Here is a 27743-nt window from a genome sequence, read left to right on the forward strand (position 1 = left end):
GCGGCACGATTCCCGCCCCCGCCGAATATCCGGTGCCCAATTATTTTGTGGTCAAAATAATTGACTTCTGACAACCACAAGCATCTTCCCTTGTGCTAAGGAGGTTTGCAAGATTATGGCCAGCACCTCATTATTTTTAAAACAAAATATGCATTTCTATCTCCACATAGTTCATGGCATTTTAAGTTTGATGCTCAGTTTTCTTTAAAAACTTTGCTTATTTGAGCCATAAATCACTAAAAAAAAGGAAGATAACAAATACAAAGCATCATGTGTCCCTTAAATGTAGGGCATTTATACAAAAAAAATGTACCTTAAATGTAACACTTGCAAAAACTGACAATCACAAATTGTGGATATTCTGAACTTTTGCTTAGTGAAAGTATTGGAGAAGATTAAATACCAATGGGGCGAGATTCTCCGACCCCCCGCCGGGTCGGAGAATCGCCGGGGGCTGGCATGAATCCCGCCCCCGCCGGTTGCCGAATTCTCCGGCACCGGATATTCGGCGGGAGCGGGAATCGTGCCGCGCCGGTTGGCGCCCCCCCCCCCCCCCGCGATTCTCCGACCCGGATGGGCCGAAGTCCCGCTGCTAAAATGCCTGTCCCGCCGGCGTAGATTAAACCACCTGCCTTACCGGCGGGACATGGCGGCGCAGGTGGGCTCCAGGGTCCTGGGGGGGGGCACGGGGCGATCTGGCCCCGGGGGGTGCCCCCACGGTGGCCTGGCCCGCGATCGGGGCCCACCAATCCGCGGGCGGGCCTGTGCCGTGGGGGCACTCTTTTCCTTCTGCCTTCGCCACGGTCTCCACCATGGCGGAGGCGGAAGAGACTCCCTCCACTGCGCATGCGCGGGAATGCCGTCAGCGACCGCTAACGCTCCCGCGCATGCGCCGCCCGGAGATGTCATTTCCGCGCCAGCTGGCGGGACACCAAAGGCCTTTTCCGCCAGCTGGCGGGGCGGAAATTTGACCGGCGCGGGCCTTGCCCCTTAAGGTTGGGGCTCGGACCCCAAGATGCGGAGCACTCCGCACCTTTGGGGCGGCGCGATGCCCGACTGATTTGCGCCGTTTTGGGCGCCAGTCGGCGAACATCGCGCCGATTCCGGAGAATTTCGCCCCATACTTATAACCATTCATTGCAGCTAAAGGTCATAGAAACATTTTAATTCTCAATAATGTTTGTGTAGACGAATCAAACAGAAAATATCCGAGTAAATTTGGTTGATAAATTAAACCCAATAGATCTATTATTCTCGGTAGAAGGGAATCTCAACGTGATTTGTTTTGCTTGTCTTGGAATGTATATCTATCATCACCAAGACTATCATAATGCAGAAAAGATTTGATAGATTTGATAGATTTCGCTGACCAGCATCCAGGACATTGGTACAAGGGTTCCTCATGGCAGTTTTCACGGCCCAACTAAATTCAAGGACTGGATTCTCTGCTACCGGCAGGGTCTCTCTTTTGGGGAGCTTCCAGACAGTGGTCTTTCAATGGGGGTTCTCTTTAATTAGGGGTGACTGGTGAAGAGTGGGTGGGGGAAAGAGGTCAGGCGACTCCCATACTGTGCAAGTTGGTGGCCCAGAAAATCCTTCGGCGGGGGGGCTGCATTGAATTGTGGGGAGGTGGGTGAGGAATTGTGTTGCGAGGGGTGGGGTGGCGTCAGATCTCACTATCGGACCACCCACTCAAAATGATAGCCCGATGCATAAATTTGCATGGCTAAGGATTGGGACTCACTTCCTGATCTGTGCTCCCAGAGTGAGTGCAAATCAGGTACGATTCGGCTCCGGTGGGAGAACATAGGGCTGGATCCCCTGTCGGCGGGATCCTCTATTTCGCCGGCAGCACATTCACGCCCGCAGATTTCCCGATGGCGTTGGTGTGCCCACAGTGGGGAACCCCATTGGCCAGCTGCAGGGACAGCGAATATCGCTGCCTATGGGGGCACAATTCCACAGAAAACGGGTGTGGCGGGACAGAGAATCCCGCCCATAGTCTCCCAAACAGAGAATCCCGGCCCAGATGTTCGATTATTGACCTTCGCTTCACCCAATACCAAAGTGGGACTGCATATTCATCATGATTGCATAGTTTTCAGCTCCATTTACAATTCGTCAGCTGATAAAGCAGTTCATGCCTGCAATCAGCAAGATCTGGACAACAGCCAGGCTAAGGCTGACAAATGACATATATAATGCATGCCACACAACTGGCAATGACCATATCAGCAAGTCACATGCCTTACTCCTTCCTCTTGTTATTCAATGAGCTTACCATCACCAAGTCCCCCACAATTATTATCCTGGGTGGGGTTATAGGGTGCTCTCATCTGGAAGAGCCACACAACTATTGTGGTTCTGACAGTTGGTCAGAAACTGGTTATTCTGCAGTGAGTGTCCCACATCCTAATTCCCCAAAGCCTCTTCACTGCGTATGAATTACAAGTAAAGGTCATAGAACCATAGAATCCCTAACGTGCAAAAGGAGGCCATTCGGCCCATTGGGTCTGCACCGACCCTTTGAAAGAGCACCCTAACCAGGCTCCCGCCCTAACCCTGCAACCCCATAACCCACTCAACACGCACATCCCTGGACACTAAGAAGTAGTTTATCATGGCCAATCCACCTAACCTGCACATCTTTGGATTGTGGGAGGAAACTGGAGCAGCCGGTGGAAACCCACGCAGAAATGGGGAGACTGTGCAAACTCCTCACAGACAGTCACCCGATGATGATGTACATTCCATTTGCCTGGGCAGGTGCAACTGTAACCTCACTGAAGAATATGAGACAGCAGCCTTGACAAAACAATTTGCTCGACTGACATCCAATCAACTAGTTTAAACATCCACAGAGAATGTACTGTATGATCCATCTACAGGATGCACTGCCAAAAGTAATCGAGGCTCCAAAATTTGCAAGCTCCAATACTTGGCTTCAGAATGATTGAGGTACATGTTGGTTCCTTTGTCAGTTTTAAATGTCCATGCTACATAGAGTGCTGAAATAGATTCATGTACATGTCTCCAGTAGCTTTTCCACTCTTCGTACCACATGGTAGTAAAAATCCATTGCTCTCTTAAATTCTAAGTTGTATAATTTTGTTTTAACTGTTAGAAAATTGCGCTCTCCCTTTGTATCGGTTGGGCTCAATTCTGATGTTGGCTATGATGTTGGCTATGGTCAATAAAACCTGCCAGCATTCATTATGTAGACTGAGATATAAAAAATGTCCATTTGAGAACCATAGTGCAGTTTTACTCAATGACTGATGTGGGAGAAGTTCGTGGAGCACTGACATCAGTACCAGGGAAAGTGGGGCTGTACCATTAGAACGGCCTACATCTGAAACTTGCTGGGACCAGTGTTCCTGCAAACCACATAACTAGGGAAGTAGAGAGGGCTTTAAACTAAATGGGGGGGGGGGGGGGGTGGAGCAGTGGGAATGATTCTGGAGAGGGGATGTGTCAGCTTACAAAGCAAAAGGATATGGCAGCGTTACAAGGCAGCTATTTAGGTAATGATACCCAGAATATGACAGGGACAATGTACAATCATTAAAATACAACAACAAATGGGGTCAATGGAGGAAATAATGGTAAAAGGCTGAAGCAATGGCTCTTTACTGACATGCACATGGTATTCAGCACAAAATTAATTAATTAATGGCACAGGGTTAGGTAATGGGTTGATCATATAGCCATTACAGAGATGTGGTTAGAAGGAGATCAAACCTGGGACTAAATATTCAGGGTGTGTGACTTTTCGCAATGACAGGCAAGAAGGAAATGGTGGTGGGGTAGCTTTGTTAGTACAATATGGAATAGCGACAATAGTAAGACATGTTCTTGGATCAGAAGATATAGAATCCATATGGATGGAGGGAAGAAATCCAATTAAGGGCCAATTTAGCGTGGCCAATTCACCTACCCAGCACATCTTGGGGTTGTGGGGGCGAAATCCACGCAAACATGGGGAGAATGTGCAAACCCCACACAGACAGTGACCCGGGGCCAGGATCGAACCGGGTCTGTGAGGCAGCAGTGATAATCACCGTACCACCATGCCGCCCCCCATGGAGAGAAGAAGTAACGAGGGAAATAAGACACTAGTGGGAGTAGTCTATTGACTTCCAACTTTAGTTATACTGTAGGACAGAGAATAAATCAGGAGATAATGGGGGTAAAAAAGGCAGTACATTAATCATTTAATCTTCATGTGGCTTGGGAAATTCAAATTGGCAGATGAGGAAGAACTGATAAAGAATGTATTCGGGAGTGTTTCCTAAAACAACATTTTGTGGATCCAATTGCAGATCAGGCTATTATGATATCTGGTAATGTCTAATGACCAATCTCAGAGTAAAAGATCGCCTCGCAAGCAGTGACCATAGCAAGGTAGAATTTAGCATTCAGTTTGAGATTGAGAAACTTGGGTCAGAAACAACGGTACTAAACTTAAATAAAGGGAATTACAAAGGAATGAGGGCTGAGTTGGCTAGAGAGGACTGGGAAAGGGGTTTAGCAGGAAAGATAGTTGATCAGCAATGGCAGATGTATGAAAATAGTTCAAGACTCACAACAAAAATAGATAGTTCCCAGTGAGGAAGAAGGATTTTAGCAAGGAGATTGATCAACCATGGTTAATCAAGGAAATATAAAAAGAGACAGTAAGAGCTGCTTTAAATATATAAAAAGAAAGAGCGAGGCCAAATTGCACAAAAGCCCCTTCGAGACTGGGAAATAATAATGGGGAACCAGGAAACGGTAGAGGAGTTAAATAAATACATTGCATCAGCTTCATGGTGAAAGACCCCAATAACATTCCAAAAATACAAAATAATCAAGAGGCAAACGAGAGGAAGGAATTAAATACAATAACTGTTGCTAGAAAAAAAGTGTTCGGGAAAGTAATGGGCGAAAGGCTGATAAGATGCTTGGACCTGGTGCGTTGCACCGCTCCACGGCCATGCAAGCTTCGGAACGACCACCCCCCATCCTGGATGTATCGGGGGACACTCTGCCCCCTCCCTGCGCGTTTGCCGGGGCACACCCTCTCCCCTGCACCACACATAAGAGAAAGCCCTCTCCCCCAATGGAGATGGGCTACCACCCTGGCAGTGGCCCCTGGCAGTGGACTTGCCAGTGCTCCCTGGCAGGGTTCCAGGGGGCAATGCCCAGACTTGGTCTTCAACCCTGGGGTTTCTGAGGACTTCGACAGCTCCTGCATGGTTACCACGACTAGTCTGTGTTTTCAAAAATCAGTGGTGATTTCATAGAATCATAGAATTTACAATGCAGAAGGAGGCCATTTGGCCCATCGAGTCTGCACCGGCCCTTGGAAAGAGCACCGTACTTAAGCCCTCACCCCCGTAACCCAGTAACCCCACCTAATCTTTTTAGATACTAAGGGGAGTTTAGCATGACCAATCGACCTAACCTGCACATCTTTGGACTGTGTGAGGAAACCGGAACACCCAGAGCAAATCCACACAGACACGGGGAAAACGTGCAGACTCCGCACAGACAGCGACCCAAGCTGATAATCGAACCTGGGACCCTGGAGCGATGAAGCAACTGTGCTAACCACTGTGCTACCGTGCTGTTTTGCATCAGCATGACGTCACATTGCCTGGGGGAAGCATTCCATGGAGCCGATGTTACGGCGTAAAGCCATTTAATGATATTTTAGTCAATGCAAATTCACGTTATCAGACTCTCCTGAGATTTTGCAGCCATAACGGGTTTTGCACCTGCTGCGAAGGATCCGAAAAATTATGCCCAAAGAATCTATAGAGGGAAATATACAGGTTAAATGGGGGGCAAAAACGTGGCAGGTGGAATATGATGGAGGAAAATATGGGGCGACATTCTCCAACCCCCCGCCGGGTCGGAGAATCGCCGGGGGCTGGCGTGAATCCTGCCCCCGCCGGTTGCCGAAGTCTCCGGCACCGGAGATTCGGATGGGCAGAAGTCCTGCCGATAAATTGCCTGTCCCGCCGGCGTAAATTAAATCACCTACCTTACCGGCGGGACAAGGCGGCGTGGGCGGGCTCCGGGGTCCTGGGGGGGGGGGGGGCGTGGGGCGATCTGACCCTGGGGGGTGCCCCCACGGTGGCCTGGCCCGCGATCGAGGCCCACCGATCCGCGGGCGGGCCTGTGCAGTGGGGGCACTCTTTCCCTTCCGCCTCCGCCACGGTCTCCACCATGGCGGAGGTGGAAGAGACTCCCTCCACTGCGCATGCGTGGGAAACTGTCGGCGGCCGCTGACGCTCCCGCGCATGCGCCGCCCGGAGATGTCATTTCCGCGCCAGCTGGCGGGGCAACAAAGGCCGTTTCCACCAGCTGGCGGGGCGGAAATTCCTCTGGCGTCGGCCTAGCCCCTCAATGTTGGGGCTCGGCCCCCAAAGATGCGGAACATTCCGCACCTTTGGGGCGGCGCGATGCCCGTCTGATTGGCGCCGTTTTGGGCGCCAGTCGGCGGACATCGCGCCGTTTCCAGAGAATTTCGCCCATGAAGTTTGGAAGAAAGAATAAGGGAACTGAATATTATTTAAATGGGGAAAGACTGCAAAAATTTGCAGCATAGAGGGGTCCTCATGAAAAATCACAAAAAGCCAGCATACAAGTTCAACAGGTAATGGAGAAGGCAAATGGAATGTTGGCCTTCATTTCAAAGTCTTGCTAAAACGGTACAAGGCACTAGTTCGACCACACATGGAACTGTGAATAGTTTTGGTCCCCTTATCTAAGGAAAGATGTGCTGGGATTGGAGGCAGTCCAGAGGAAGTTCACTAAATTGAACCCAGGTATGGAGAGGTTTTCTTATGAGGAGAGGCTCGGCCTGTACTAATTGGAGTTTAGGAGAATGAAAGGTGACATTATTGAGAGACATAGGATTCTCAGAGGCCTTGATAGGGTAGATGATGTAGGATTATTTCCCCTTGTGGGATGGTCAAAGACCAGAGGCCATAATCTCAGAGTAAGGGATCGCCTAGTTAAGACATAGATGAGAAGGAATTTATTTTCTCAGAGGGCAGTGAAACTGTGGATGCCTTTACCACAGAGCATTGCAGAGATTGGGCCATTAAGTATGGACAAGACTGCGATAGACACATTTTGAATCAGTAAGGAAATTTGGGGATATGGGAATAAGGCAGGAAAGTGGAGTTGTGGATTATAATATCAGATCAGTCATGATCTCATTGAATGGCAGAGCTGACTCAATGGGAGTAATGGCCTACGTCTGTTCCTACATCTTATGGTCTTATCACCAGTTTGACCAAATCCATTGATTTGTAACGCACTTTTGAGTTGCCACCTTAAGAAAAAGAATGAAAGGGATATGTAAATTCGTCAAAAAGAAGAGCGGGCTGGATTCTCCGATCCCCGTCGCCGAAATCGCGTTTGGCGATGGGGATCGGCGAATCCCCGATGATGTCGAAATCGGGGGAGTGCACTTTCACGATGCTCCGCCCCCTGAAAAGTGGCGTACTCACAGAGTATGGCACGCGCCCGCCCCCTGAAAAGTGGCGTACTCACAGAGTACGGCACGCGCCAAATCCACTGTCTCCATACGTTGCCTGAGGCCCGCCCTCCAATGCTCCGTCCCCAACCTGCCGAGTTCCCGGTGGTGTGGGACACGTGTGGTCTCACTCGTCGGGAACTCAGCGTGGCGGCTGATGACTCAATCCAGCGCCGCCACAGTCGGGGGAGGGCTGATCCGCGGGCAGGGGTGGACATATTCGGGGCTGGGGGCACTGTGATGGGGTGGTCCGGGGTGTGCGAGCCGGCCGAATGGGGGGGACTGTTTCGCGGGCCTTGTCCGCGAGTGGCATCTACCATGAAACACGACGCGGTCACTGAAGGGAGGCCGCTGCCTTTTGCATGCGCAGCCACGGACCCGACAATTCTCCAGGTCATATTGGCAGCTCGAGCCGGGTGCTCTACGCTGCCTCCCTGCTAGCCCCCAGCAAAATGGGAAATCGGTGGCCATTTTACGCCAGTTTTCCCATTCCCACGACGGCGTGGGGAAATAGTCTCCAAATCGGAGAATCCAGCCCAGCTTGTCTGAAGATATCATCGTTACTTTTAACTGTTGTTTCTTGAATCAATTTTCCAATATATTTTAATAAATTTAACCTGTTTTTGGTTCCATAGAATAGAATCCCTACAGTGCAGAAGGAGGTCATTCGGCCCATCGAGTCTGCACAGACCCTCTGAAACCGGAGCACCGCGAGGAAACCCATGCAGACGCGAGTAGACTTGCAGGAATTGCAGCCAGGTCCCTGGCGCTGTGAGGCACCAGTGCTAACCCTTCGCCTGGAGACCTCGGGCGAGCACTGTTCAGCACTGGTCCCCACAAACTGGGACCAGAAGGCAGTCGTGGAGGTCTCCCAGTGGACTGGAGGACCCCAGCTGCATGCCCTTTGGGCAGGGTGGTGTCCTGGAACTGTTGGTGCCACTTGGGTGCCCATGTGGCACTACCAGCTGACATGGGCACTGCCAAGATGCCAAGCTGGAACTTTTCGCACAGGATCTGGCTGGGGGTGCCCTGTGTGGGTGTTCGGGTGAGGGGGTGGGGGGGGGGGGCGGAGGCAAGGGCCCTCCCATAGTGAGTTTGGGCTGGGGGGAGGGTCAGGGATCGCTTCGGGGTCCTTGGAGATCTGTCTGTACACTGTACAAAACGGGGCTGTGTGCAGCTAGGCCGTGCATTCCCTGCTGAGGCCCCATATACTAAGCGAGTCGCATTGTAAAGCCCTGTGTTTCTCAGCACTGAGAGCGCCGGGAAACACGTGGCTAAATCTGCTCGCTATGGGGCTTTGTTCCCATTTACTTGAATCGAACCACTGATTTATAATCAATCACGTGAATATAAATATGTGTTTTTTCATTTATTATTTTACACAAATTTCTTTTTTTCTCTATAATAAAAGAACAGTAAGAAGTCTTACAACACCAGGTTAAAGTCCAACAGGTTTGTTTCAAACACTAGCTTTCGGAACACTGCTCCTTCCTCAGATGAAGCAGCGCTCCGAAAGCTAGTGTTTGAAACAAACCTGTTGGACTTTAACCCGGTGTTGTAAGACTTCTTACTGTGCTCACCCCAGTCCAACACCGGCATCACCACATCATAAATAAAAGAACACTCACCAGGAGTTGTCCTGCAAAACAGGTGAAGAGAATGAAGACAAGTGTAAGGAAAGCAGTTCCAAAAGAAATCCCAAGAATAGAAGTTCTATAACAAATCAAAATATTCAATTTAAAATGTATTTTTAATCACTTACACAAATAATATTAACAGTTTCAGAATTAACCAACGTGTGTTTCAGCTTCTGTCTGCCATCAAAGCAGCACCACACACACATCTTTCAATGTGTGCCAGAGACCTTTTGACTTATGGGCGAAATTCTCCGACCCCGCGCCGGGTCGGAGAATCGCCGGGGTCTGGCGTGAATCCCGCCCCCGCCGGTTGCCGAAGTCTCTGGCACCGGATATTCGTCGGGGGTGGGAATCGCGGCAGTTGGCGGGCCCCCCCGCGCGATTCTCCGGCCCGGATGGGCCGAAATCCCGCCACTAAAATGCCTATCCCGCCGTCGTAAATTAAACCACCTACCTTACCGGCGGGACAAGGCGGCGCGGGCGGGCACCGGGGTCCTGGGGGGGGGGGGCACGGGGCGATCTGGCCCCGGGGGGTGCCCCCACGGTGGCCTGGCCCGCGATCGGGGCCCGCCGATCCGCGGGCGGGCCTGTGCCGTGGGGGCACTCTTTCCCTTCCGCCTCCGCCACGGTCTCCACCATGGCGGAGGCAGAAGAGACTCCCTCCACTGCGCATGCGTGGGAAACTGTCAGCAGCCGCCGACGCTCCCGCGCATGCGCCGCCCGGAAATGTCATTTCCGCGCCAGCTGGCGGGACAACAAAAGGCCTTTTCCGCCAGCTGGCGGGACGGAAATTCGTCCGGCGCCGACCTAGCCCCTCAAGGTTGGGGCTCGGCCCCCAAAGATGCGATGCCCGTCTGATTTGCGCCGTTTTGGGCGCCAGTCAGCGGACATCGCGCCATTTCCGGAGAATTTCGCCCATGTTTTGAACTGCGGTCACTTTGTTATACTGGTGAATGTGTACCACATTGCACACAACAAGGCTTCACAAATAGCAATACTAATGAAATTAATGCCAATTCATTTATTTTTGATGATGTTGATTGAGAGTAGAATGTTGGCCAAGAAACATTTAATACTGCTATAGGATCTTTAACGTCTACCTGAACCATTGCAATAGGCATATAGAACCTTAGTTTAATGTCTCATTTGAAAGACACACCTTCAACTGCATAGCAACTACTATGCTGAAGGTTATGCAGTCAAGAACCGTAATGAAGCTTGAGCTCACACTTTCCTGACTGGGGTTAGAGTAATTCTAAGTAAGCCAGCTAACACTTGAAGAACTCCTGCTAATGAGTGATGGAATAGTCCAGTTTGCTGAATCCCTATAATTTCGATACCATAAAAGGATGTGAATCTAAACTCATGGGCTGGATTCTCCGATTCTGAGGCTGTGTCGGAAGTGTCTAGTTTTATGCCGAAAAAATCGGCAAGGCCCCAGCAGCGATTCTCCAACCGGCAAGAGGCTAGCAGCCGCGCCACATAAAATGCACAATCTTCCCGATATAAAAGCCTGGAGAATGGCCGGGTCCCTGGCCGCGCATGCGCATGACGACAGTCTACTCAGACCACACGTCAACCGCTCGGTCAGGAACTCGGAACATCAGGGGCGGAGCATCGCGAGTGGGTCTTCCGAAGACGCGTAGTGATGGCACCATTTCAGAGGGGGCGGCAACTCGACAACTGGCGTCAAACTGGCGCCGACACCGATTTGGCCGTCAAAAGGGATTCTCCGTCCGATTGCCGATCACGGAGCGACATTCTCCGACCCCCCACCGGGTCGGAGAATCGCCGGGGGCTGGCGTGAATCCCGCCCCCGCCGGATGCTGAAGTCTCCGGCAGCAGAGATTCGGCGGGGGCGGGAATCGGGCCGCGCCGGTTGGTGGGCCCCCCCGCTCGATTCTCCGGTCCGGATGGGCCGAAGTCCCGCCGATAAATTGCCTGTCCCGCCGGCGTAAATTAAATCACCTACCTTACTGGCGGGACAAGGCGGCGTGGGCGGGCTCCGGGGTCCTGGGTGGGGCGCGGGCCGATCTGGCCCCGGGGGGTGCCCTCACGGTGGCCTGGCCCGCGATCGGGGCCCACCGATCCGCGGGCGGGCCTGTGCCGTGGGGGCACTCTTTCCCTTCCGCCTCCGCCATGGTCTCCACCATGGCGGAGGCGGAAGAGACTCCCTCCACTGCGCATGCGTGGGAAATTGTCAGCGGCCATTGACGCTCCCGCGCATGCGCCGCCCCGAGATGTCATTTCCGCGCCAGCTGGCGGGGCAACAAAGGCCTTTTCCGCCAGATGATGGGGCGGAAATTCCTCTGGCGTCGGCCTAGCCCCTCAATGTTGGGGCTCGGCCCCCAAAGATGCGGAGCATTCCGCACCTTTGGGGTGGCGCGATGCCCGTCTTATTGGTGCCGTTTTGGGCGCCAGTCGGCGGACATCGTGCCGTTTCGGGAGAATTTCGCCCACGATCTCAGCATCGGAGAATCCCGCCCCAGAAATGTACATCCCTATTCAAAAACAAAGGGTGGGATTCTCCGGTCTCCCAGCCACCTGTTTCCTGAAAGGCGCGCCATTCGTTGGCTGTGGGATTTGATCTTCCCGCCTCTTGTCAATGGGATCTCCCACTGAAGCCACCCCACGCTGCTGCGAAACCCACTGGTGGGGATGTGCTGCCAGCGGGAAAATTGAATCGCAATGATCAGAGAATTCCGGCCAAAGCATCTCACGTTGACTCTCTCAACATTCGCTACAAAGAAGTCACCTTAAAAAACCCAAATTGAGAGCAAGCACAAAACTCTATTTGTCATATGCATGTTATATTAAACATTTATCAAATTGTAGAATTAGGTGCACATTGTCATGGAAAACAGGAAAGCATCAAAAATGCTACCACTCCAACTGAATATATTATTACTGAATAATAAACAAAAAGCAAAGACAGAGTAAATAATGATAATCAAGCAATAGCTGCCTCTAAAACATTATTAAATACTCATCATTTACTTATTAAAATATGAAGGACTGAATAAAACCTTATTTTGTAGCGACCACCCTTCCTACAACGTTTTTATATTTCAATCTTATTCCATTCACATTCCCATGGCTCCATCAGCATATATTACAGATATGTTTCATGCAGACAGCTTCAGTATAATTATTTGGTTCAGCCAAGTCTCATGACAGAAAAGAAACTTTGTGACAGTTGTCAAATCTGCCAGGATTTTTCCTATAATCTCAAGAGGCTCGCCTGTTTCCTGGATTGATGTGGGGCGGGGTGGGGGGGGGGGGGGGGGCGGGGGAGGGGGGGGGTGGAACAAGCTGTCTTCTCTTAATGACACAGTTCAAAATTGCAAAGCACAGTCACTGTACAGAAAGGTCAATGCAAATGATGGTTTAAAACTATGATTGGAATTCACATTCACCGGTTAAGAATTAAATCCTTTTGCACCACAGCTGCTCAATCATGAAGTTAAAATGAGTTTTACATATCAAAATCATAGACTATTTCACGCATGGTCAATCCTTATTACTAAACTTATTGGGAGATTAGAATTGGCTGCAGCGATGAAAACAGATAGACGTCAATGCAATTCCTGTTTTTTTTTAAAGGTACCTGCGTCATTAAAGAAAAAGCACTGATAATGCTTCAAGGGAAACTCAAAAAGATTTAGCAGGCTGCATTCTCTGTTACCCGCCAGCAGTGAGGATCGGGAGGGTGGAGAATACTGGGTGAAGCAAAAATCAGAATGTGCGCCCGGCGCTGATTCCGATGTGATGCTCTGATCCCCTGCTGCCGGCGTTAGTGAGGTTCGTGCCCTGTGCCAGACGGTGGTGCAGCTGGCACCACAGGGGGTATGGAGAAGGACACCCACTCCCGTTGGCCGTCAAGGTGATGGTCGCCCTGAGCGTTTATGGCTCTGGACATTTCAGAGCTTGAGTGGGGACCTGTGTGGAATCTCAAAAACACCCGCGCTGTTATATCGACTATATCACCGTTCATCTGGACCAGGCCCCAAGGACTCGCCACCACCGCCAGCATGCCCAACGTCCAGGGGGTGATCAATGGCATGAATGTTCCCCTCCGAGCACCAGTTCAACAGGGAGTACCCTTCATCAATAGAAAGGGGTTCCACTCCTTGAAAGTGCAGTAGGTGTTTGAGCACATCAGACACGTCTGCGCCCGATATCCAGGCAGTGTGCACAATGCTTATATCCTGCTTCACTTTGAGGTTCCTGGCACCTTCAAGGCACTCCCTCGGGTGAGCGGTTGGCTCCTTGGAGGCAAGGGGTACCGCTGAGGCCATAGCTAATGGCACCTCTGTGGAGGCCCCTGACCAACGTGGCGAACCTTTGTAACGACACCCATGCATCAAACACGAGTATCATTGAGTGGTGCAATGGCATCCTCAAGATGCGCTTCGGATGCCGGGACTGCTCTGGTGGGATGCTCCAATACAGCTGCAGGAGGATCGCGACTCTCACTGCTGGCGTCGGGCAGCTGTGTCCTGCACAACATCGTGCAGCAGAGGGGCGACATGCTGGAGGAATACCGGCAGGCCTCATCAGACGTGAAGGATGAGGAGGGTATCCAGGAGGATCTGGGCGTGGAAGAAGAGGTGGCATGGAGGGTCGCCCAGCATGTGATCCAGGGCCTTTACACACCACCACCCCACTTCAAACAGAATCCCGCTTCCCCATAATCTCTCACCGCTTACCTCTGCCTCAGTCCTTCACCCCAACTTTGCCTTCCCTTCCACTCCTTTCCATTAACATATAACCCCTACTCCCTCTGAGGGTCTGATCAGCATCACCGCAGGGTGTGCATCACCGCAGGGTGTAGGCCCTGGGTTGGCAGTCTTGGAAGGTCTTGTCCACGGGACGGAGGATGACGACAAAATGAGCTCTGGTGCTGCTCATCGTTTGACAAAGTCTGACTCTTGCCTTTAGGATCACTTCCACTGGCCACCTGCATGATCCCTGCATGTGTGCAGACCATTCCTTCTCATGAGTCCATGTACCTTGGGGGAGGGGGGGTGGGGGGAGGAGGAGAGGGCATTGCGTGTGATGGTGAACGGTTAAGGCTCACTCACTGGGGTTGCTGTCATACAAACAGGCTGGCCCAGTGCCCTGCCATGTATCGCTGAGGGTGTCACCGTGTGGGACGTTCATGTGCCATGGGGTCCCTGCCCTGCCCCATCCTCCAAATCCCCCATCGCAGCAAATCCCCTTCACTCAGGCCCAGCCCATCTCTAACACCCATCAGACAGAAATTAGAGGCAGGTCGGACTGTTGATGCAAACTTGCTTATTGGTGATTATGACACGATCGAACAGCCACTTTGCGCCTCAAAATCAGCGCGCCACTGCGCAACATGACCGATAGAAGCCGGGACTTCAGTCGCGTATTCCACGCTGAGGCCCCCTGTCTAACTGGGGGCACATTAAATAGTGAGGTATTTCTCGACACTGAGAGTGGCGGGAACCACACGGCTAAATGCGCTTGCTATGGGACTTTGTTTTCATTTGGTTAAATTGCACCCTATATACATTGTTGCACCTTAACCCCTAACTGTTGCATATGTGCTACACCCGTGTCAACTGTTATCTATCTTTCTTATCTTTAGTAGCTTACCGCTCCTTCTAGGCATTACCCCAGGTAGTACATCAGAAGTGGAGATGGCTTGCTGCGTGTCTTGCCTTCTGACTCGGTTGCTCAGATTTTGGCAGCCATTTTATTTTAACACTGACCAGATGGGTTTCCCAGAGATCGGAAAATTATGAACTGAACCAGGTGCAACAGTTTTATTTTAGAATAGCTTGCTTCTGAACTGTTCCTAGACTGCATATGAGTGCAGTATTTAGTTGCAGCCATCATCGAAGCCTGGCAGATTGCAACCTTGCAGCGTCTGAATGACCACTGGATATCAATTGAAAAGATCAGTGTGGTAGTATGTATTAGGGGTCATGTGGGACTGGAAGCCCTAATGTCATTGGCTGACAGATCCCGGGTCCTGGTTGGCCGTTGACCTCTAGCTCCGCCCTGAAGGCGGAGTATAAGAAGCCGGAGTCCTCCCCCGCAGGCCATTCTACTATCGAGCTGCGGGGGAACAGACACGCTTAATAAAGCCTCATCGACTTCACTCTATTCGTATCACGGAGTCTTTGTGCGCTACAATTTATTAAGCGTGCCTAAAAAGGACTATGGAGCTCAGGATCATCCCGGAATGCCTGAGGATCAGCCCCCACGCGGCAGCAGCCTTCAAGCACTGGCAGACTTGTTTCGAGGCCTACCTCAGAACGGCCATCGGCCGGGTCACAGAAGACCAAAAACTACAGGTCCTGCACTCGAGGGTGAGCACGGAGATTTTCTCCCTCATCGAAGACGCGGAGGATTTCCAGACGGCGTTCGCAGCACTGAAAAGTCTCTATGTCCGCAAAGTTAACCAAATCTACGCTCGCTACCAGTTCGCGACGAGACGGGAAGGTCCCGGAGAATCGATGGACGAATTCTACGCCGCGCTGCTGATTTTGGGACGAGCCTGCAGCTGCCCTTCGGTGAACGCAAATGAACACACGGACGTGTTAATGCGCGATGCTTTTGTGGCAGGTATGAATTCCTCCCAAATCCGCCAAAGACTTCTAGAAAGAGAGTCGCTAGGACTCTCAGAGGCCCGGGCCCTAGCAGCCTCCCTAGACGTGGCCGCGCGTAATACCCGCGCCTACGGCCCCGACCGCGCGGCAACCCATTGGGCTCCGTACGTACCCGTCGCGACAAACCCCCCCCCCCCGGACACCCCACAGGCTTGCGCGGTCCAAACGCCAAGTCGCACCGGGGGCGCCCACTGCTATTTCTGCGGCCAGGCGAAACACCCCCGGCAGCGCTCTCCGGCCCGCGCAGCAATCTGCAAGAGCTGCGGGAATAAGGGCCATTTCGCGGTTGTGTGCCGGTCCCGCGAGGTCGCCGCTGTCCCGGGAGAACAGGGAGCCCTGCAATCCATTTACGCTCCCCAACCACCCCAGCGCCCCATGTACGACCCGCAGGCGCAGCCGCTCTGGGTCCCGACCACCGCGGTCCCGGGAGAACAGGGAGCCCTGCACGCCGCTTACGCTCCTCAACCCCCCCCCCCGCGCCCCATGTATGACCCGCCGGCGCTACAACTTTGGGTCCCGACCACCGCTCTCCCACGAGAAGAGGGAGTTCTGCGCGTCTCTAACGCCCCCCAAACCCCCCCCCCCGCGCCCCACGTCTGACCCGCCGGCGCTACCAACTTGGGTCCCGACCACCGCTGTCCCCAGGGATGAGGGAGCCCCGCGCGGTCCTAACGCTCCCCAACCCCCCCAGCGCCCCATGTGCGACCCGCAGTCGCCGCCATTTTGGGTCCCGGCCACCACGAGGGGAGGAAGGGCGCCGCCATCTTGGACCACCCCAGACCTGTACGACGCGTGGGGGCGGCCATTTTGTCCACCCCCGCCGCCATCTTGTGACCCCCCAGCCATCTGCGATGTATGGGGCAACCATTTTGTTCATCCCCGACGCCATCTTGGACGGCAACAACGGACCCCACTCCACTACTACAACCACGTCTCGCTTCAATTACCCTCGATCAAGCTCGGCCCCGGACACGCCAGACGACGACGACAACGGTGCTAATAAACGGCCACGAGACACCATGCCTAGTCGACTCCGGGAGCACGGAGAGCTTTATCCACCCCGACACGGTAAGACGCTGCTCCTTGACCACCTATCCCAGCGCACAAAAGATTTCCCTAGCTGCAGGATCCCACTCCGTACAGATCCAAGGTTTCTGCATAGTTACCCTAACGGTGTAGGGGAGGGAGTTCAAAAACTACAAACTACACGTCCTTCCCCAACTCTGCGCCCCCACTTTACTGGGATTAGATTTCCAGTGCAATCTACAGAGCCTTACGTTCAAATTCGGCGGCCCAATACCCCCACTCACTATCTGCGGCCTCGCAACCCTCAAGGTGCAACCCCCGTCCTTATTTGCGAACCTCACCCCGGATTGCAAACCCGTCGCCACTAGGAGCAGACGGTACAGCGCCCAGGACCGGACCTTCATTCGGTCCGAAGTCCAGCGGCTACTAAAGGAAGGCATAATCCAGGCCAGCAATAGTCCCTGGAGAGCACAGGTGGTAGTAGTGAAGACAGGGGAGAAACAAAGGATGGTCATAGACTATAGCCAGACCATCAACAGGTACACACAACTAGACGCGTACCCTCTCCCCCGCATATCCGACATGGTCAATCGGATTGCCCAATATAAAGTCTTCTCCACCGTGGACCTCAAGTCCGCCTACCATCAGCTCCCCATCCGCCCAAGTGACCGCAAGTACACAGCCTTCGAGGCAGACGGGCGATTATACCATTTCCTAAGGGTCCCATTTGGCGTCACAAACGGGGTCTCGGTCTTCCAACGGGAGATGGACCAAATGGTTGATCAACATGGGTTGCGGGCCACGTTCCCGTATCTCGACAATGTAACCATCTGCGGCCACGACCAGCATGACCACGACGCCAACCTCCAAAAATTCCTCCAGACCGCCAAAGCCTTGAACCTCACGTACAACGAGGACAAGTGCGTTTTTAGCACCAACCGGCTAGCCATTCTGGGCTACGTGGTGCGCAATGGGATAATAGGCCCAGACCCCAAACATATGCGCGCCCTCATGGAATTTCCCCTCCCGCACTGCTCAAAAGCCCTGAAACGCTGCCTGGGTTTTTTTTCATATTACGCCCAGTGGGTCCCCCAGTACGCAGACAAGGCCCGCCCCCTAATACAGACCACGACCTTCCCTCTGTCGACAGAGGCTTGCCAGGCCTTCAGCCGCATCAAAGCGGATATCGCAAAGGCCACGATGCGCGCCATCGACGAGTCCCTCCCCTTCCAGGTCGAGAGCGACGCCTCTGACGTAGCTCTAGCGGCCACCCTTAACCAAGCGGGCAGACCCGTGGCCTTTTTCTCTCGAACCCTCCACGCTTCAGAAATCCGCCACTCCTCAGTGGAAAAGGAAGCCCAAGCCATAGTGGAAGCTGTGCGACATTGGAGGCATTAGCTGGCCGGCAGGAGATTCACTCTCCTCACCGACCAACGGTCAGTAGCCTTCATGTTCGATAATGCACTGCGGGGCAAAATCAAAAACGACAAGATCTTAAGGTGGAGGATCGAGCTCTCCACCTTCAACTACGAGATTTTGTATCGTCCCGGAAAGCTGAACGAGCCATCCGATGCCCTATCCCGCGGCACATGTGCCAACGCACAAATTAACCGCCTCCAAACCCTCCACGAGGACCTCTGCCACCCGGGGGTCACTCGGTTTTTCCACTTTATCAAGTCCCGCAATGTCCCATATTCTTTAGAGGAGGTCCGTACAGTCACAAGGGACTGCCACATCTGCGCGGAATGCAAACCGCATTTTTTCAGGCTGGATGGTGCGCATCTGATTAAGGCTTCCCGCCCCTTTGAACGCCTTAGTCTCGATTTCAAAGGGCCCCTCCCCTCCACCGACCGCAACACATACTTTCTTAATGTGGTGGACGAATACTCCCGCTTCCCATTCGCCATTCCCTGCTCTGACATGACCGCGGCCACAGTCATTAAAGCCCTGAACACCATCTTCACACTGTTCGGTTGCCCCGCATACGTCCACAGCGACAGGGGGTCCTCTTTCATGAGTGACGAGCTGCGCCAGTTCCTGCTCAGCAAGGGCATAGCCTCAAGCAGGACGACCAGCTACAACCCCCGGGGGAACGGGCAAGTAGAGAGGGAGAACGGCACGGTCTGGAAGACCGTCCTACTGGCCCTACGGTCCAGGGACCTCCCAGTTTCACGGTGGCAGGAGGTCCTCCCGGACGCTCTCCACTCCATCCGGTCGCTATTATGTACGAGCACTAATCAAACGCCTCATGAGCGTCTCCTTGTCTTCCCTAGGAGGTCCTCCTCTGGAACGTCGCTGCCGACCTGGCTGGCGGCCCCAGGACCCATCTTGCTCCGAAAGCATGTGCGGGCACACAAGGCGGACCAGTTGGTCGAAAGGGTTCACCTCCACGCGAACCCGCAGTACGCTTACGTGGAGTACCCCGACGGCCGACAGGACACGGTCTCCCTGCGGGATCTGGCGCCCGCCGGCAACACACACACCCCCCCGACACCATTCACCCAAGCCCCCCTTCCTGCCACCGCCGCACCCCGCGACCGCCCCCTTCCCAGGAGGATCGGTTCCCCTCCCCTCAGGCCTGACCAAGAATAAAGCCCAAGCTGAAACCGTAAGGCTCCCGGAGACGACAACACCGGTACAAGCACCACCACCACCACCGGGGCCGAGGCGATCGACACGGACGACCAGACCGCCCGACCGACTCGTGGCGTCGATCTAAATCAATATATGGACTTTTCACAAGAACATTTTGCTTTTCTCCTGATACCTTCTGTAAATAGATGAAACAGGACAAAATTGTACATACTGTATTGCCATGTGAATGTTTTCCTCCCAGGACCAGCCCTGTAAACCCTTACCACCATGCGAAGCATCACCCCGCCGGGTTCATTTTTGACAAGGGGTGAATGTGGTAGTATGTATTAGGGGTCATGTGGGACTGGAAGCCCTAATGTCATTGGCTGACAGATCCCGGGTCCTGGTTGGCCGTTGACCTCTAGCTCCGCCCTGAAGGCGGAGTATAAGAAGCCGGAGTCCTCCCCCGCAGGTCATTCTACTATCGAGCTGCGGGGGAACAGACACGCTTAATAAAGCCTCATCGACTTCACTCTATTCGTCTCACGGAGTCTTTGTGCGCTACAATCAGTAATAGGCCTTCAGCACTGATTATCCCTGAAGGTTAAAATAGACCAAGCTCAGGTGTTGCCTTTGGTGCCTGCCCCTCCATGATTATAGATTAGCGAATGGCTTGCATCAGGCCTAAAACTTTTTTCCACAGGATGCCTTATAAAAGTGGCACTTTCAGCATTGGAGAGGAAAATGAAGCAGGAAGGCCAGGACCGCTACTCCTGTCTTAATATTATAGGCGAAGGCATTACTTTTTATGGAAAGTGCTGAAACCTTGGAGAAATGTAGAGGGGCAGAGATCTCGGCAGGTAAAGCCCAGGGAAATCACCCCATGTAGCTCAAGACAATTATTACATTTACAGAAATGAATTCTCTACACATACTTACTTTGGTAACACCAGAATCTGAACGATGAAGATACAGAAAAATATGAGGCAAGCACAGGTGACATAGTACTTGAAGGCTGGGAGTGTAGTTGCTCGGTACTACAGGAGTTAATATAAAAAAAACAGTTAATCAATGAGCTATTATGAAAAACTCCTGCACATTACTATAAACTGTTATTTTTCTAAGTACAGGCAGTAAGATAATGGCCCCAAAATGCAGGAAGAGGTCCTTGCAGGATCACTCTGGAGTGAATGGTCTACCTATAAAACAATTTTTAAATGTTTCCAAGCAGTTCTACAATAACAAGGTACTGCAGATGCTGAAAATCTGACAGAAAACAGTAAGTGCTGGCAACACTTGTCAGGTCAGGCAGCATGTGGGGTGAGAACACAGAGTTAATGATTCAAGTTTGTGACCTTTCATCAGAACTGCTAAAGTATACAAATAAGGATAGGGCGACTGTTACTTTGAAAATTTTCAGCTGATCAGAGAGAGCCAGCATGAATTTATCAAGGGCTTGATATATCTGAGAAATCTTATTGAAATTCTGAAGAGATGATCAGTATGGATAGGGGGGCTGTCCATGGATGTTATTTGTATGGTCTTCCAGAAGATATTAAATAAGGTCCTTCAAAAGGTATTGTTTGGTAAAGTTGAAGTTGATGGAATTAAAGACAAATTATTCACCTGGTAAAGAAATTGGTTGAACAGAAGGAGACAGAGGTTCTGGATAACAGGCAGGTACTGTAATTGGCAGGAGGTGGCTAGTGCTGCAAAAATTTGCATTGGGGCTGCAAATATTCACCATATTTATCAATGAATTAGATGATGGAAGAGAAAGTCACATATACAAATTTGCTGATGACATAAAGATAGGTGCCATTGTAGGCAGTGTACATGCAAGCATAAAATTACAAAGGGGGTGATTTTCAGTCTGCGTTCGCCATCAGCAAGAATGGCGATGCGGGCGAAAAATCCCCTGGGAATCGGAAAACAACGATTCTCACCATCAAGATCATGTTTGCCGATTTCCCACTCCCCTCGCTGGTGATGTAATGATGTTCACGCTCAGAAAGGGGGGAACGTCATTTAAACACGTTTTAATAACCCCAACAAGCAGCCCCCCCCCCAACAACATGATCCCCCTCACTGAATATTCATACATCGCCAATGCGACTTCACGTTGGTAAGGTTTGCAACAGGTTTGGAATCAGTCGAGAGGACCCCAAGGTCTAAAGATAGGTATAGTTCCTGGTTGGAGAGGGACATCTGCCAGATTGGCAGTGCCAGCCCAGCAGTGCCAACATGTGCCAGGAGTAGACACTTTGGGGAGCTATATTTGCTGGGTGTGGAAGGAGCCCCCGATTCTGATGTTTGTGATAGCGGTGGTGAAGGCAGGGAAGCCACCAGTGCTTGTTGGAGGATCCCCCATTTCTGTTTTGGGGGGGGCGGGGGTAGAGAGGTATTTTCTGTGCTGATCTCTGCTAGTTCTATCAGGTCATACCCCACTGCAACGACAGGATATAATAATAATAATCGCTTATTGTCACAAGTAGGTTTCAATGAAGTTACTGTGAAAAGCCCCTAGTCGCCACATTCCGGCGCCTGTTCGGGGAGGCTGGTACGGGAATTGAACGCGCGCTGCTGGCACTGTTCTGCATTACAAGCCAGCTGTTTAGCTCACTGTGCTAAACCAGCCCCTTGGGATATAACGCACCCACTGAATGTTTTTTCCAGAAAGGGGCTGGTTTAGCATGTTGGGCTGGTTTAGCACACTGGGCTAAATCGCTGTCTTTTGAAGCAGACCAAGGCAGGCCAGCAGCACGGTTCAATTCCCGTACCAGCCTCCCCGAAGAGGTGCTGGACTGTGGCGACTAGGGTCTTTTCACAGTAACTTCATTTGAAGCCTACTTGTGATAATAAGCGATTTTCATTTCATTTCATTTCATTGAATGGCAGAACAGGCTCAGGGAGCTTCTTCAATTTCTATATTCTGTATTTCCATATGTCGCAGGGGGTCACCACAGATCTTCCTTATTATTTCTTGCAACAATGCTTCCCATGCAATATCTGAAAACCTTGGTGCAAAGTGTCTTGCATGCACAGTCAACAGCTCAGATTCAATTCACAAAGCACTGCCACCACCTCTTGCAACCACAATGCACTTCACCTTGAATAGGTACAGGCTGCCTTTAAGTCGAACTCACCACCCTCAATATTGGACCTCCTGCTGATGCGTTAAGTTGATGAACTGCATGGGTAGCACTTGCTGTACACAGTGATCAGTAAAAATAGCGGACATTATGACTTTAACATGCTGCCTTTGACATAATGAACAGGTGCCAGTTAATTGCGTACCTCAATCTCCACACCCATATTTAGGGTTATCCAGTTTAGCCCCCAATATATTTCGTCTTTCAATCAATAGTTGAATAAAAAGTGATACTTACCTCTTTCTCTAATTCTTCATTATGAAAGAAAAGGGAAATTCTTTTAATATCATCAGATTTTAGCCATTGTCTGTAAAACAAATACAGATTCTGTAAATTGTCCCATTAATTCTCAAACAAATGCAACAGTTAAAGTGTAGGTATTGTGATCTGGGATTAATCCCAAATGAAGGCATAATCTGATTTAAACAAAGACATTAATGTAGTAAATCGGGAGGGGGCTAATCCCAGTCTACTAACATTATCTGCTGGATGAAGCTCATTTAACATATCTCTCTAACTAGGTCATCGCTCGGCGCAGTTTGCACTGTTAATGAAAAGTGCTCCCTCCTGAAATTCCATTGACAGAAACATCCAGTTCAAGTGAATTTTAGGAATTTAACAAAACAAAACTACTGTCCTCATTGTTGTTTAATTTGCAGACTGACATACAACTTCTGTTTACTGAAATGGTGCTCTTTACACCAGTTGAGTTAACATGTTAAGTAGCACATTTCAACCCCTCAAAGAAGGTAATACTTGCAGCGATGCATCGGCATACCTAGAGATCTATTGGGTACGTATCAAGAACCCTAACAGAGGCGGAAAGAGGATACTCCCAATAGAAAAACAGGCCCTGGCTACTATTTACGACATCGAGAATGTTCATCAATACATATAAGGGAGGAATTTTATTATCACCACAGACTTCAAGTCACTTTTAGGGCTCTTCAAGGAAACAAAGTAATTCCATCAATTGCTTCTGCTTGGATACAATATTGGACTCTGCTCTTTTCAGCCTACGACTATATACCTTTGAACATCGGCCAGGGGCTCACATAACCAATGCAGACGCCTTAAATCATCTTCCATTACCAGAGAGCACCTCTCTAATACTGCAAGACACCGTAATGGCCTCAAATTTCCTGGATGCCTTGGGCGGGATTCTCCATCCCGTTCCGTCCATTTTCTGGTGCGGTGTGCCCCCATCGGCGGCGACATTCCCAGTTCTGGCAGCCAGCCAATGGGGTTTCCCATTGTGGGTACCCCACGCCGTTGGGAAATCCGCGGGCGTGAGTGCGCTGCCGGTGAAATGGAGGATCCCGCCGATGGAGAATCCAGCCTCTTACCAGTGACAGCGCACCAGATTAAGCACTGGACTAATAGAGACCCATTGAAGGTTAAACATATGCAGCTCGATTCTCCGCCGGGTGTGGCCAGACGGAGAATCCCACCCATGATATTGCATGGATGACGGAGTGAGAAAGCTTTGGAGAAAATTAAAGCCTTATCTGCTCAGGAAAGATGAGCTTAGTTGTGAGCATGGTGTCATCCTTTGGGAAATGAAAATGGTCATCCCCATACCACAAAGAGAATTACTGCTTGAAGAATTGCATAGCGCCCATCCAGGCATGTCCAAGATAAAAATGGTAGTGAGAAGCTACATTTGGTCTGGCATCGATGAAAGGATTTGTGACCAATACCAGAAGTTGCCAGCCACAGCTCCCTTGCAACCCTGGGAATGGTCGGGTCAACTGGATGAGGGTTCACGCAGATTATGTTAGCCGATTCATGGGTGTTATGTTCCTTTTGCTGGTGGACGGCCAAACAAAATTGATAGAAGTATTTGAAATGAATCCCACAACTTCATGCACAATACATGAGAAACTGCGCCAATGTTTCGCCACCCACGACGTGCCAGAAGTATTTGTCTTGTATTTGCGTTCATTGATGTGGAATCCCAGCAGTTCATGACGCTTCATGGAATAAAACATATCCGGACTACACCATATTACCCCTCGTCAAATGGGTTGGCTGAGTACGCAGTTCAGACACTTAAGGTTGGTCTGACGAAGCAATCACCTGAGTAACTAGGAACCAAGGTGGCACGGTTTCTAGTTAGCCTACAGAACCACAATATAGCACTACTGGCATTGTTCCAGCTGAGCTGTTGATGGGTCGTCGCTCAAGAACCAGGTGGATTCTGGAAGTTCCAAATTTGGTGGAGAAGGTGGAAACAGGGCAGAGTTGGCTGAAAAGGAACCAGTATTTGGCAAATGTGGAAACAGCATTTGAGATAGACAATGCAGTTTTTGTGAAGAATGTTGTCCTATGAGTGAAAGGGCAGGACAGGACAAGTTTTTGGAAGAAGCACTTAGATCATTTACGGAGACGAGAGCCGTCCCAACGCCCAGTGCTACTGCCTGATCCCAACTGTGCCAGCGAGAAGTGTTGTTGATCCAAGGAGTGAAGCGACTGATCAGATAGTGACCAATGTGCTTCCCAGAGAATGAGAAAGTTCCCTGACAGACTGAGTTTCTGATAAAGTGTTTAAAAACTCTCCATTATTGGTAATGTTTTGAAAGTTGTATGTTATCAATGTAGTATGTAATGAGGAACATAAAAGGGAAGGTATGTGTGGTGAATGTATAGTACTAGTAATTCACCAGTGTATTAGTATCATGTTCTGCCATTGTGTTACAGCTATGTTATATTGTTGACCTTGTGGGCTCCACCTATGGGCCATTGTGTGGCTTCACCCACAGGGGGATATGTTGGGGCATGTACGGGCTCCGCCCATGGCTCCTCCCCTTGAAAGGAAGTATAAAGAGCAGTTGACCTATAGGCGGTTCACAGTATTGTACCAGTCGCAGGCAGGCACTGTTCTAAGCTGATTAAAACCACGGTTTACTTCTACTCGTGTCTTTGAGTGAATTGATGTTCGCATCAATTTAATCAGCTTAAACACAACTATGGAATCAGCCCTCAAACCTGATCGACTGGAACTTGATCCGCAGGCTGCGGAGGCGAAATAAATTTTTTCGCACTGGCTTCGATGCTTCAAGGCCTATCTTGATGCCTCTTTCACGCCTTCCGTCACCGATGAACAGAAGCAGAGCCTCCTCCACGCACGGGCGAGCCATCACATTTCTGTTCAGCTCGACGAGGCCTCCTCCTATGCAGATGCCCTCGCGATGCTCGAACGCCTATACGTACGGCCCATGAACGAGATCTACGCGCGACACGTCTTCACCACTCGCCGCCAGCGCCCCGGGGAGTCGCTAGATGATTACCTACACGACCTCAAAGCCCTCGCACGCAACTGTAACTACCAGGCCGTTACGGCCCCTCAGCACATGGAACTCGCCGTCCGAGACGTCTATGTGGCGGGAGTCCGTCGAATTATGTGAGACAGCGCCTGCTTGAAAAGGGGGCCCAGGATCTGGATGACACGGTAAAGTTAGCCACCTCTCTGGAGGTTGCGTCTCAGAGCCTTACTGCATTCCCGGCTGACCACACGGCACCCTCGTGGGCCCCCGACTAAAGACTACCCCAGGCCTGTGCCGCGCGGCCACCCGCCCATCATGGGGGGCTATCCTGCTATTTTTGCGGCCAGCCTCAACACCCCAGACAGCACTGCCCGGCCCACAACGCGAACTGCGGTAGCTGCGGGAGAAAAGGACATTTCGCCAAAGGCTGCCTGGCCAGGTCTAAGAACTCTAACTCACAGACCCGATCCTCAGACTCACAGGCCCGCAGACCCCGCAGCATGGCAGCGTGTCTGCCGACTCCGCCCCCTGCAGATGCCTCAGCCTCGTGCTATCAGTGGGGGCAGCCATCTTCCAGCCCTCACAGCACATGCGACTCATGGAGGCCGCCATCTTGGCCATCCTCCACCACGCGGCCGGCCACGTGCGATCCCTGGGGGCGCCATCTTGGATGCCATCTTCCTCACCGCCCGCCATGCTCGACCAACCATCTGCTATGCCGCTCAACGCGTATGACAGTCATCGCGGGGCCGCCCCAGCACCTCCGACCACGCCGCCGGCTACCCGCAGCTCAGCGCCGTCACCCTGGACCAGTCGCGTCCCAAGCACCTCCGGAACTCCATGATGGCCGTCCGGGTTAACGGGCATGGGACGCCTTGCCTCTTCGACTCTGTGAGCACAGAGAGCTTCATTCACCCGGACATGTTAAGATGCTGCTCGCTCCCAATTTTCCCGGAGCAACAAACCATCTCCCTCGCCTCTGGGTCGCACTCGGTGCAAATCCAAGGGTGCACTACTGCAGCCCTAGCAATACAGGACGCTGAGTACGCAAACTTTAAATTCTATATGCTCCCAGACCTCTGCGCTCCTCTCCTATTGGGACTCGATTTCCAATGCAACCTCAGGAGCCTAACCCTGAAGTTCGGGGGGGCCCTGCCCCCACTCACCATATGCAGCCTCGCGACCCTAAAAGTCAACCCTCCCCCTCTCTTCGCAAACCTCACCGCCGACTGCAAGCCAGTCGCCACCAGAAGCAGGCGGTACAGCATGCAGGACAGGACGTTCGTTAGGTCTGAGGTCCAGAGTCTCTTACGGGAGGGTGTCATCGAGGCCAGCAATAGCCCTTGGAGAGCTCAGGTGGTGGTCGTCAAGACCGGGATAAAGTTCCGGATGGTGGTTGATTACAGCCAAACCATTAACCGGTATACGCAACTCGATGCGTTCTCCCTTCCCCAGATTGCAGACATGGTAAACCAGATCGCACACTACCGGGTGTTCTCCACGGTGGAACTGAAGTCTGCATACCACCAGCTCCCAATCCGCCCGGAGGACCGCCACAACACGGTTTTTGAGGCAGATGGCCGCCTTTTCCATTTCCTCCGGGTACCCTTTGGCGTCACGAATGGGGTTTCGGTGTTCCAAAGAGCAATGGACCAAATGGTGGACAAGTACGGGCTGCGGGCCACATTTCCGTACTTGGACAATGTCACCATCTGCCGCCATGATCAGCAGGACCATGACACCAACCTCCACCGATTTCTCCAAACCGCCCAAACCCTCAATCTCACCTACAACAAGGAGAAATGCGTTTTCCGCACAACCAGACTAGCCATCCTTGGCTACGTCGTGGAGAACGGGGTCCTAGGGCCCGATCCTGACCGTATGCGCCCCCTCCTACAATTCCCTCTCCCTCA

At 51.6% G+C, this 27743-nt stretch overlaps 1 protein-coding gene and 1 long non-coding RNA gene across 4 annotated transcripts in view; one reads left to right on the forward strand and one right to left on the reverse strand.

The window, feature by feature from the left end:
- The window catches only part of LOC140425321 (adenylate cyclase type 2-like), a 1061108-nt gene that overhangs the window by 130319 nt on the left and 903046 nt on the right, over positions 1-27743 (reverse strand). For all 3 annotated transcript variants that reach the window (XM_072509476.1, XM_072509475.1, XM_072509478.1), the window contains exons 14-16: positions 22802-22871; positions 20352-20449; positions 9160-9244 (exon numbers count right to left, since the gene is read on the reverse strand). In XM_072509476.1, the coding sequence (XP_072365577.1) occupies positions 9160-9244; positions 20352-20449; positions 22802-22871 (253 nt within the window). The remainder of the gene's footprint in view (positions 1-9159; positions 9245-20351; positions 20450-22801; positions 22872-27743) is intronic.
- Positions 1-27743, forward strand: part of LOC140425322 (uncharacterized) — a 90321-nt gene that overhangs the window by 8731 nt on the left and 53847 nt on the right. The window contains exon 3 of the long non-coding RNA XR_011947833.1: positions 2767-2958. This is a non-coding gene — a long non-coding RNA (uncharacterized lncRNA). The remainder of the gene's footprint in view (positions 1-2766; positions 2959-27743) is intronic.

This window comes from Scyliorhinus torazame, chromosome 6 (assembly GCF_047496885.1).
Source record: "Scyliorhinus torazame isolate Kashiwa2021f chromosome 6, sScyTor2.1, whole genome shotgun sequence".
Lineage (NCBI taxonomy): Eukaryota > Metazoa > Chordata > Chondrichthyes > Carcharhiniformes > Scyliorhinidae > Scyliorhinus > Scyliorhinus torazame.